Consider the following 12,843-nt stretch of genomic DNA (forward strand, 5'->3'; position numbering starts at 1 on the left):
CCTTCCAGCAGGAATTTATTGAGGTCTTTTAATGGAAGATATTAAATTCAAATTGTTGTTCTATACAAAGCCACCATAAAAGCACAACGTGGAGGACATTCCTGTGGTTACTCTTAATCCAGAGACAACCTGGACATAAAACCCAGGATCTACTTTAGATGGACAAAGGGGACTGGAAGGAGTCTTGAGAATCAGAGGCTGCTCTGTACACTGAGATGAGAAGGTGAGAGGACTGATCATCACATGGCAGAAGTTAAAGATGTTAAGATATACAGACAGCCTCTTCTAGAGGGCACAAGCAGCTGAACAAGAAAAGCTGTCTAAGGAAAAAAGTGCTTGGTACAAGGTCTTAGGGTTCATATTACTCCATTCTCTCACCAATTGCCTTTACTTCAATAGTTGCCCAACCTACCCCAAACACCCAGTGGAAGATCTGGTCTGCATACAAAGGTACATATGTTTAAAAAATCTCTCCTAGAAAACAGGAGATGGTTTACCCCTCTTTGCTAAGATTTGAAGGTGTTCACTGTCATGATCCTTTTGCTAAAATATTTTAGTGACGGGCACATCTGAAATACATCAGAGGAAAGAAAAGCAGTGAAAGTAAATATGATAAACCAAGTTTAGGAAGGTGGTGAGAAAAACAAACCGAAACCTGATAGAGGAAAAAAGATAGAAGCTCCATCAGCTACAATGAAGCAGAAGTAAAACTAAATCAGCTTTAAGGAAAGAATCATAAGACATGAACACATACAGCCTTCCTGAGTGCCACTGTCCATAGCATTAAATTCTCCAGAGGTATTAAATTTCCTCAGTTTATCACTGTCCATTTGATATTTAGTCATCTCTGTTATTTTCCCTCTCTTTGCCTGGATACAGATACTGGCCACAGCTGCAACATGTTGAGCACAGCTGGCTACAAACCAGCTGGTGTTTCTGCTTGCCAAAGACTCCATCATGCTTGCTGCATTGCTGATAGCTCTTTTCAGATAAAAGATGAATGGCCTCAAATGTCATTAACTAGTTGCTCTTGAATCTGTTTTGCATTCTGCTTTTATGGTTATTTTGAATAGGTCAGATAAAATAATGAGAACTAGAGAGAAATACATGAAAACACTGAAACCTTTACTTGATAGGAAAACATTACTTTTGCATTCTCATGTATCTTATTTGACTAGCAGGAGATACCTTTCCTGTTTGACAAAAAGCCTCCACTAGCAAACAATGTGGAGACAATAAAACTTGTAGAATGCACAAATAAAAAGACAACCCTTCAGAATGTCCCTATAGAGAAAAACCATATGCTGAAAAAAACTGGAGTGACCCTATCTGTGTATGTGTATCACTGCCCTCTACTGAACTGTAACCAGAATATTGTCCTCATGCATGTTCATTTTGAATTGGATTAGTGATAAAAAATACTCAAAAATTACTTGAAATGCTACTAATTAGAGGTTTTCCCTTCATTAAGGAGAACAAATTCATACTCTGCACTATAAAGGTGGTGTAGCAACTGCCTGCCAGCCCAGCTGGCCAATGGCAAATTTGGGTGGCTGTCTTTTGCAAGATTTGAGATATTTTGGTGGTGTTGTGGTGACAAGAGCCTTCTGGGCATAAACACAAGATTTTTTTTATGCAAAGTGTTCTGGGGTTCTGCAGGACAGAAAGGCCTTTTGATTTCTTTGAAACTGTGAAGAATAATTTACACTTACTACAGAAAGTGGAACGGACCACTTTATCTGAGGCCCTCAAAACTTCTGTATTTATATATTAGATGAAATTGTCCCATGCTGCACACTGAGATAGCTTTCCCAGCCTCAAACATATTCTTTTTTTCAGCTGTCAAGATCAGTTAAACTTTTGTGAAAGCACCGTAGTCTCCCTTGGGAAATATGAGGAATGCAGAATTCACATTTTCAAATGTGATCTGCAAACAGATATGATAATCATTGGTCCTGTGTGCACACAAAATTATAATTCGGGGCACTTGAATGAGAATTGATACATGAGCTGAAGGAGCAAACGACACCTAACATCTAACCACCATCTCTGCAAGAGCATGAGACACAAATGCTCTGTCCTCATAGAAATCAGCATGGAAATGTTGCTTTTTTTTAAAGTGTGGTGCAGTGCATAGATCAGCTTGTACACTTCCCTAGTCCCACTATTACTGTCCCCAGATTTATGCTTGAGAAGCCAAATAAATATGTTCTGGATTAAAACAAAAGTTGGCTTAATGTGTCACAAGGGAAAAACAGCAAGAAAGCAAGCCCCCCTGTGGTCATTGGATATGTTTCAGATTTACTGGTCCAAAACCCATGAAACCACATGTATCCTTCTTTGTTTTCCCATGGAAGAATAATGGCCTAGCTCAGGTGATGAAATACACCTTGGTTAACAAAGTTACCAAAAGCCATACAGGTGCTATGTGATAGGTATGGTCTGCAGCAACTTCAGAAGTTTCCTGTGGGCACACGTAGCTTGAAGCCCCTCTTCAGCTGCTGTTTTTCTCACTTTTCACTTCTTCCCAGTCCATGAGGTACCCTCTGCTTTGCTGGTTCTAGCTAAGAAAAGTCCATAATCTTTACACCACCTGCATGATTTGCATGGCTTCTCCCTTTCAAACCCAGGTTGTATGAGCAGAACATAAGGGCCACAGCCTATCCCTCGCCTCTGTTCTGGTACCTGGCCAGAACCTGGTGGGCTCAGGGCTGCATCACCACATCCATGACTGCAAGTGTGCATCCTGACTTCAGGAGGCTCTAATAGGGAGGAGAAGGAGGAGGCTATGGTGTACTTCATTCTCCTGGTAAATGTCCTTCTGTGGTGTTTCACTGTTTCACCAACTTTTGATTTTGAGAATGAGTTAGGTTTTCTCTCCCTCTGGTATTGAAACAAGGGCTTTTGCAGAATAGAAACATTAATTTCTGTAATTCCTCTCCATCTGATCTATTCTGACTGCAAGTTTTCCAGGGACAAACTACTTGTCACTGTGTCTCTGTTCAAGCTTAACAATAGTCTCAGGTTTGGAGAGTAGCTTCAACAAGGGATAGGATACCATGAACCTATATACTTATTCTATTCCATTCCTATAACCTTATTCCATTGCAGTAATTTGCAAACTATTTCCATTTTGTTCCTGTATACTTTGAAGTTTTCCAAACGATAAAAATTCATCCAGAACTATAACTCCTTTGGGTGTGCATCTGCAAACACACAAACTCACATGCCATTGAATAGCATATTGCTTGCTCATGAGCACAAAACAGATTTCTGTCCATACCAGGAAAGAAGGGTATATATCATAAAGTACCTAAGAAGCAACTTAAGATATCATGAGCAAAAACATCTGCTCCCAGTACTCATCCCAGTGACTGCAGGCACAGGGAAAAGTTAATGGGATCTGTAACGGATGACAAAACAGGAGCAGCATCAGAATATGCTTCAGATCTGAGGGCAGTGGCATCTTTTGGGGCCCTCCTTAGGCAGATCCACCTGAAAACAATACCATTTTCTACTGGAGTAATTAGGAAGGGAAATGCAGTACCTACAGACTAGTAGGAAAAACATCCTGATCATCCTGATGGGAGCAGGGGAGATACTTAGCAAGAAAGAACTGGCTGCAAATGGCAAATAGTTTCTCTCTCTGCAAAAGTTACTATTTGGACCCTGCAGGATTCCAGAGAGGCTGCTGGAGCCCCACTGAAAATTACATTCCTTCTTGCCCATAGAAAGGGTCAAGAAAGCACTTTCAGGGCTTCATTTCTCCACAGCTACGGAGATTCCATATTACAGGTGGAAAAAAGAAAGGGACAAAGAGAGGGAGTTACTGGCAAAATACAGTAAGCTGCTGGAGAGCTGGAGGGTGTCAGATCAGATGTAAATTTGGAAGTTTATGAACCAGTTTTCTTGCCTGTTTATGATGGAAGGAAAGAAAAGATTAAGGGAGAAAATGGTTTGCAGAGTAGTAATCTTTATATTTTTTGTTTATTACATGAGTAATGAAAATTGCAGAGAAAAGTAATTTGTCAAAAAAAAAAAGATGATAACTAAACATGCCAAGCAAAGGAAAGCTTAAGAATATGTGTGATTTACTGGTCTGAGGGTCACAGCTAAGTTAAAAAGGGTTTACAACACTGCAAGAGACAATTGCAACAGCCAATAATAGGTAAGGCAGATGAAAAGGATATTAGAAAACATGAATACGAGAAGGGGAAGATACTGTTGATACATGCACTGATGGGAAGACTTCACTCATTCTCAGACTGAGGGATAAATAAATTAAGAAATACTAAAACTCTTGTGCCATCCAGTGGAGTAGCAGGCATGCAGTAGGTTTTAACTATAGTCCTGAGGCTGATACTTGTGAGCTGATGACACCCTCTACCCCATTGCTCAGGGGATATTCAGTCCTTCAGTTAAAACCTCCGTCAGCTTTACAGAGAAAGCAATCTATAGTAGCAGAACCTCACTGCCAGCATCGTGAAGACGGCAGGCAGATAATCCTACCCGATTCCTGTGCCTTAAAGCAATGGAAGTTCTGATCTGTCCAGACCTAGCACCTAGCTCTGTCCTCTGATGCTTTCTGGGCTCGACAGCCTCATAAACTTTCCCTTGAGAGGCCGCTCCAGTTCATGTGGGCAAGAATCATCCCCTAAATCCTTCCTGCATTTTTCATACTTCCATGAAGTAAAATACAACTTCTGAGGGAGAGATATGAGATCATATGAATCATATGAGATCATATGAATTTATACAACTTTAACATTATGGAGGAAACCCAAATTGAAGTCTGTACTAAATATAGCTCCAAATCCTGTTTCTAGTGTTCAGCAGAAAACAAACCCAAACCAAACCAAAACCAACAAACACCAAAAACCCCACCAAAAAACAAACAAAACCCCGAAATTGGATGTAGCCTGTACCACAGTTGTTGTTTAGACTCCATTGAGGCAGATGCATTTGAACCACATCCAGTTGTTCTAACCTGCCTTGGAAACCCCACCTATATATACACAAACGTATAAACATACATTTCTCCAAATAGTGGACACAATACCTGCTCTAGGTCTGCTGCTGTTCTTTTCTTTTCTCCTGTGGCATCTTGATATGGTAAAATGAAGAGCTCAGCAGATGTGGGCAGACCTGGGAGCACTGCGACCAGAACGTGCTTGCTTGAAATACCTGTTGCCTGATACATAGAAAGTTAATGAACAGAATAAGAGTGGAGGCGGGACTGAATGCTGATAGCTTCTTTGCTAAGGCATCACTATTTATAAAATGATGTAAGGTATATCTGGTAGAATAGGGAGAATCCTGGTAAATTCACTGCAAGTAAAAAGTCAGTGGTTAATAATTATCTGATCTAAGCTAATTAATCATATTCTGCAGTAATAAAACATGCAGGGTCTTAAGGCAACAGTGATAGTCAGATATGCTAAAAGGAGCTCCTAAATAAAGGTTGCATATGGTATGATTTGCTTTGTGTAAATTTAGCTATTTTAAAGTTATCTGGCTAACCCAAGTTAGTTCCTGGGGTTGTTCCTTAACAGAGGACACATGTTAAAGGACAAGGTATGTTGGCAGTATTGAACTCTAGAGGTGTGATTAGCCAAAAGCATTTTAAAAGCCTTGTGGAGACTCAGGGAGATGGAATATGTTGAATGAAGTTTGAATCCCCAAAACCAAACAAATTCTTATAGTTCACATCCTGGGTCATTTCCACATGTTAATGAGGACTACTTTTATTTTTTCCTTTAGGTATTAAAGATTGTATTAATCTGCAAATTTTTACTTTTTTTGTCTTGTTGGCTAAAAATCCTAACCAATCAGCTTAAACATAAATCCCTCTTCAACACAAATTATCTCAAAGTCAGAAAAAAGTACCCCACAGGCATCACTACCAGGGTCATCTCTGGTCATGGGTTTTCAGCTGCGGTTACTGTGACATTACACAATGAGATTGTGGAGTTGTCCAGAAAAGGAGCAGTGTGGCCTTCAGGAAATTTCGTGAGTCAAAACAAGGAGAAATACAGCTGGCTGATTTTTTTTTTTTTCATTGCCTCTTTGTGTTGAGGATTTTCCAGCAAATGCATTTAAATCTGAAGTTTTTGATTTAATCTGAAGTTTCTGAGTGTGGAATTTAGTAGGTCACTTTTAAAGGCAAAAGAAAAGTGAATTCAAATATAAGGGCAGACCATAGCAGCTGGAGGCAGAATTTACAACCCTCTCAAACAGTAATTGGACACAAGACTTATAAATTCTTCCCCGTTAATTCAAGAAAGACTTGGAGACCCTGTTTATTGGAATAAAGGATGGACAAGGGACAAGGACTCAGTGAAATTGATTACACATCACCATTACCTGAGCTAATTCTGAGGCTATCCCATGTGTGACTCCTGCCAGCCCAGGGAATACCATCTGGAGCTATGAAAAGGGAACCCTTTCCTCCACTGCACAAGGAAAAGCATATGGTTTTGTTGCTGTCGGGGTTTTTTTTTTGTTTCCTTAAATATGGATTTAGAAAACAAAAAAGTGTAACAATATAAAGGTCTCATATATTCTTTTCAAGTATTCTATGAAGCCAGGGTTTGCATTATTTGAGCTTAACTAACAGGTTGGTTTAGGATGTCAACAAAAAGACACAGTATTACCAGTTAATGGAAAGTCTTCATTTTCAGAGCCTGGGAATGACTTTTTTTTTTGGCTTTTTCAGCTTTTGGCTGATCTACTGAGTTCATGCTTGTTTTCTTCAGCAAAAGCAGGACTCAGAAAATCAATAATGTGAGCAAATAATAATGCTAATAATACAAATAGGATATTTTGTGATAATCTCAAATTATCCCTATTTACAGAGATGATCAGATTTTAATAGAGAACTATAAATTCTCATGCAGGATTTTTATCCAAGTCTATTGTGCAATAAGAATGTAATACTTTAATAAAAGTTCATAAAAACTCTATAGCACAGCTATAATTTCCTATTTAATTATTTAGCTATTCAGCTCATTGTTATGCAGTTTACTTAACTGCTGTAGAAATCTATTGAGTTTATCTGTAATTTTTACAGGAGCTTCTCACAAGGGCTTGTTTAAGGTGAATCATTTAGCTAGTAAAGAAGGTTAATAGCTATCAAATTTTGTTGGGTTTTTTTTCAACATCAAATAACAAAAAAGACTCTGTGTTTTCACTGCTCTTATTTTGTAATGTAGCTGTGGCACTGTAGTTTTATAACCCTTTTTTATGGCTTGATTTTGTTTTATTGAGTTTTTATGTTCTGAAAATGCATCCTGAAGATAAATGGATCCTTGAATACTTGATACAGACATAAATAAGTCAGGAAAATAAGCTCCAGAAGACTTTTTTTTTTTTTTTTTGCTTTCCTCCTCTCCTCCTGTCTTTTCAACAAATTAAAGGCAGAAAATCTCAGCAATAATTTGGAGAGGTTTGTGTGCACCCAATGAATGCACACTGTCTTTCTCATCTTTTTCCACAGATGATGTCAGAAAAGAAAATACAAGCTTCCTAATAACATCTACAAGCCTTCTATCCTTTCAAAATCTGAGTAAATTTATTTTTTTAAAAAAACAGAAACTCTATTTCAAACTATTCCTTTCACTATTTTTCTGCTGAGCTGAGAAACCCCAGCTGCCTTTTCTAACTTCTTAGTCTCTCTGTTCCATGGTAAAAGAAGGAACTTCAGAGCTTCTCCACTATGTTTTTGGGAAAAATAGCTTCCAGTCCTGACCCATGAACCTCACGCTGCATGGAAGACATAAAACACTTACTATGGTGCTCTTTTCTGTATTAAAAATTCTTTTCCTTTTTATCTTCTAAATTTCCTACAGCATATTTGTAGTTCCATTAGAATATCACTACTTTCCCCTGCTGTATAAGAAAAGCAGTAGAAGAATTAAGAATTGCTATTCAGAATTAAAGACATTTGTACAGCTGTATATAGGTGTAATTTTTTTCTATTTGCACTCTTCAGAAATATTCCACAGAACCCACTGTCATTAGAAAGAATAAACTGAAAGCTGACTTTGAGCACCAGATAGTCATAGGATGGGATAATTTCACCTGTCTCAAATTTATTATTCTGGCTTCTAATACTGGTGTAGCCTCAATTCATAGTTGGTAGAAACAGACACACACCTTGAGAGAAAATCTGATCCAGCCTAATGTAGGCATGAAGCAGAAATAGAACCACTGGAACACCATTTATGCACATTGCTTACCTCCACCAGAGCTCTCTTGACTACTCTACTGATGTCTCTTCTCCACTCTGGGATATCTGGATTGTAGTCATCCAGGTTTGGAGAGAACAGTAACCGCAGGGACCGAAATTGCTCTGCAGATACAATGACATGGGGTAAAGACTGTGAAATGCATTAGTGCCAAACAAGCAGGCAGAACCTAGAGAGACTTGCTGCAGCTCCTATCTTGTTCATCAATCTGCAGGTGAGGCACAGACTGTCAAGAGAAACCAGAACTATCTAAGATTCACTGAACAATTCAGAGAACCTGAGAGATTCACTGCTTGAGTGTTATGGAACTGAAAGGGTGATGAGTCTAAGGACTCACTTCAGTGGCACGGGAAAGGGAGCTGTGTTGGGAATGTAATTGAAATGCTACCTTAATATTGACTTCTGAAGTAGGTAAGTCCTGTGAAAGAAGCTGTGATTGTACTCTCATAGACATGCCCCAAGCACTTGAAGTCTTAACTGGAAGGAAACAGGGATAAAGGTAGGGAGAAGAGTAGCCTTGAAAAATGTACTTGTTAACCTTTTGCTGTTAACTGAGATGCCCACAGTGATCACTATGACCATGTGCTTAGTATAAATAACTAAAACTGGGATTTCCAGTCATTCTTAGACTACATCTATTTGTGTGCTTTATCCACTTCTGAGGCTTGAGCACAGTATCAAATCATTACAGATTTCTATTCAGAACTGCAGCACATAGAGCTCACTTTTGAGCTAAGCAGCTTTTGCATGAGCTGAGGCCTCTACTGGCCCAGACGGGGGATAACCAGCTTGCAAAACAACCAAATATTTTGACAGTCATTTATGATGACCGGTGACAGAGTAGACCCAGAGGGCTCTGGGAAGGAGATCAGTATTCTGCAATCATCTCAGTCTGAACTATTGTCATGCAGTGGCCTTCAGAAATGTTATGCTGAACTGATAACACTGAAACCAAGTGTATAATCTCACTCAAATCTTCTTGAAATAAGGACCTCATATTATTGCCAGCTAACCTGGCTCTCTCGCTCTTGACTGTGGAAAATCCTCTGTGAAATGAAGGAGGAAGAGCTCACCATACACAGCAATAGCCTTCGTATCCTGAAGAATGGTGTTTCCTGCTGAGACCTGCACAGTGATAGTATTCATCCCTTCCACAGAGAATGTGAATGTGATGCTCCCTTCCAATGTTATCAGTGGCTGCAAGAAAATGAGAAATATATTATTTTCACTGTAAAGGAGAAACAAAAATGAGCTCGGCTCTCTAGCCTCTTCCAGCTCGGAAACTTAAGACATAAAGGGAGCTCTATGACTTGGAAGCATTTTCTGAAGAGGGTACAGGGATCCAGATGGGGATGTCCTCTTGAAGCTCAAAGTAAGATACTATGAATTTTCAAATAAGCTACATTTTAAGATTGCAGTATTTCCTTTCCAGTTCACATGCTGGCTGTTCTGGATCCCATGTTAAAGTCTCCCCTCTGTGCTGCACTCCCCAAATAGGCCCAGATCTTTTATGAGGGCTTACAAGATTCACTGCTCAGTAAGCAGACTCCATTCCCAGCTCTAGCTATTCATTTGTTTAAGGTCACTCAGGGGGGTCGTGACAGAGCAACGAGGCAAATTAAGATTTCTCAGTTGTTCTCCCACATTTTTCACAGAGACAGAAAGGTAATTTTCAGAAAGTGAGGGTGTTTAGAGAGCAGTACACAGATGCTCTCTGCTTGCCTCACTGTACAAACCAGTTTATGAATAAGTTATATCCCCTTTCAGCAGTCTCTGCCCTAATTTGTGTTATTAATGAATTTTAGGTGACATCTTCAAAGCACCCACTATGAAGTCAAACTCTGTTCTCATTGTAGTCTGTAGTAAAACTCTCACTTCAATAAGAGCAGAGTTAGACCAATGCTGATCACTTATGAGCTTAGCAGATCAGAGAGAGGGTTAAAAGGTGACAGTGACAGCCTGTTTGTACCTCTGGGGGAGAAGATTTCTGATAGTACAGAGTGCTTTAATCTACACACAAAGGCATAACCAGATCCTGCAGCTTGAAACAGAAGCTGGATCAATTCAGACTACAAACATGATGCCTGTGTTTGACATTCAGGATAATTAACTGTGGGGAAGGAGTTGGGGGAGAGGGTGAGAAAGACAAGCAGAGAAATCTCCATTATTTGAGGGAAATTATTAATGCAAACCAACAACAACATAAAACCAGGTTCTTCCTTAATTACAAAGAGCTGAATAAAGCAGATAGTACAGATGAAACACTCCTATCTGCATTATCCAGAAGATAACTATGCATGGTTGAAAGTCCTTTTTGGCTCTAAAAAATTGATGAGAATCTCTTCCCTAAGAGACTAATAAGTGTCTCTTGGTACTTCAGCCACAGAGATCCATAAAATAACAGCTATAATGCCTGTGTAGATGTACCAGTACTGCAAACATAGAGAAAACAGAGTATGGTGCATGCTGTTCTCATTTCTGTCCAAAGCCCAGAGGCAGGAATGTGTGTTGGGGACCATAGTATCTGCTGATAGCACAATATAGGAAGGTCTTCATGTACATATAGTTTAACACAGAGTGTGGGGACTCAGGACTGGGTCCAGCATACTTAAGGGTAGGCAAAGAACTGATGTAGGCTTCTTCCTTGTTAGTCACCAGAGAAATGAGGTTTAAACTCTAGGTCTTTACTCAACGTAAAGCCAGTTGTACTTTAAAAAACAGCTTCAGTTTGAAAAATTAATTTCCTAAAAAAAACCACCCCAGAAAACCCAGGGCTGGTTGTTGCTGTTGTTCAAGGGAGCAGGGAGAGGAACACGCTAGAAACTCTTCATGATTTTGGTTCATTACATGCACCTTGGACATAGATGCGGTGAGAAAGCTAATGGCAATTTGAATGAAATGGCAAGAAACCCTACAGATAAACCACAGCTACAAAGACAAGACAGTTCTTACATTCCAACACTGGCACATCAAAGAACCATTAGTCTCTCAGTTTCTGGTTTATAATTTTCACATGTGTGTGACTATTTCAAAGCACCCTCAGATACCTTTCTCCTTCTCTCATCAGTCAGAGAGCTCCTCCAGTATTATTTTCTTATCAGCCCATAGGGAATACAAACCTCCGTATTGTTCCCAAACCACCAGATGTAGGTAAGTGTTCCCACTTGACTTGGCCATAGTACTGCTGTGGCATTGACCTCCTTGTTCTTTGTGGTGACGAATGGTAGAGACAGATGAACATGTTCCAAGGGGCCTGCAGACACAGAAGTAGCAGCAGGTGAGTCTTCCCTTCCCTGAAATGTAAGCCTGGGGGAGAAAGGAATGAGGGGATACCTCTTGGTTTAGAGAACTGAAGTCCTCTGAATCACTGTGGGGCATGACAGATAATGTTTCAGCTTGGTGACATTTCTAGAGGGGCAAGTTTCAATTTGCTTCTCATGGAACAGCAGCTACGCCTGTACCTGGAGTTGAAAAACTTGGGAGTCTTTTCTGAATTAACATCATATACCTAGGGACATGACACTCAACTCAAGCTATGGGGGCAGAGCCCTATTAGGGGACTATGGCTGCCAGCAGCAAGACTTAAGAATGTACAGGAGAAATGGCTTCAGTGCACTTACAGCACCTCTGCTGATGGAAACTGCTATGATTTGGTGAACTTCAGCAGTGGTATATCTATTTATAACAGCTATAGGAAGGCAGATATTCATTGAGTGCCTTCATTTTAATGTTACCTTATACTCCCTTCTTTTCTTCAATAAACTTTTATTTCTTTAGCATAAACAGATCACAATTCATTTGACAAGGGACATTATGCCCAGGGTTACACATTTTCATCTTCTGGAGACAGATGGATATTAGTTGCTATATCTCGTCCAATAAATTATTCTTTAAAATGTGTTCTGATTGTTCACTTAGAGAACAAAGCAATTGTCCTGAGAGTGACAGAGAAAGTAAAAAGAAAGAAATGCCAGGTGACATGGGGACATAGGTTTCTTAATCAAATTGAAGCTACATCTACACGTCCTATATCTGCAAGCTTTCCAGCAACGAGAAGCAGAGACCACAGCCTGGGAGAATCAATTGCATTGTCCATATGAAGCTGATACATTGCTAGGGGATCTTCTGTATTTCTGAAAGGGTTTTTCAGGACATAAACCACACTCATATCACCACTTTGGGCAGGAGTCTTGATCTGCTTAAGGGTAGGAAAGCTCTGCAGAGGGACCTGTACAGGTTGGGTTGATGGACTGAGTCAAATTTTTTGAGATTCAATAAGTGCCAGGTCCCTTATTTCAGTCACAATAACCCCAGATAATGGTACAGGCTTAGGAACGAGTGGCTGGAAAGATTCCCATCAGAAAAGGACCTGGAGGTGCTGGTTGACAGCTGGCTAAACATGAGGCAGCAGTGTGCCCAGGTGGCCAAGAAGGCCAAGAGCATCCTGACCTGTATCAGAAATAGTGGCCACCAGGAGAAGGGAAGTGATCACAGCTCTGTACTCGTCACTGGTGAGGCTGCACCTCGAGTGTTGTGTTCAGTCCTGGGCCCCTCACCAGAAGAAAGGCACTGAGGTGCTGGAGCAGGTTCAGAGAAG

General features: G+C 40.0%; 1 protein-coding gene across 1 annotated transcript in view; it reads right to left on the minus strand.

Moving 5' to 3' along the window:
- LOC103525241 (VPS10 domain-containing receptor SorCS1) overlaps nt 1-12,843 on the minus strand; it is a 283,259-nt gene that overhangs the window by 15,160 nt on the left and 255,256 nt on the right. Inside the window, exons 20-23 of the mRNA XM_030453113.1 lie at nt 11,366-11,499; nt 9,320-9,443; nt 8,238-8,350; nt 5,060-5,191 (exon numbers count right to left, since the gene is read on the minus strand). Of these exons, the coding sequence (XP_030308973.1) occupies nt 5,060-5,191; nt 8,238-8,350; nt 9,320-9,443; nt 11,366-11,499 (503 nt within the window). The remainder of the gene's footprint in view (nt 1-5,059; nt 5,192-8,237; nt 8,351-9,319; nt 9,444-11,365; nt 11,500-12,843) is intronic.

The sequence above is a fragment of the Calypte anna genome, chromosome 6 (assembly GCF_003957555.1).
Source record: "Calypte anna isolate BGI_N300 chromosome 6, bCalAnn1_v1.p, whole genome shotgun sequence".
NCBI lineage: Eukaryota > Metazoa > Chordata > Aves > Apodiformes > Trochilidae > Calypte > Calypte anna.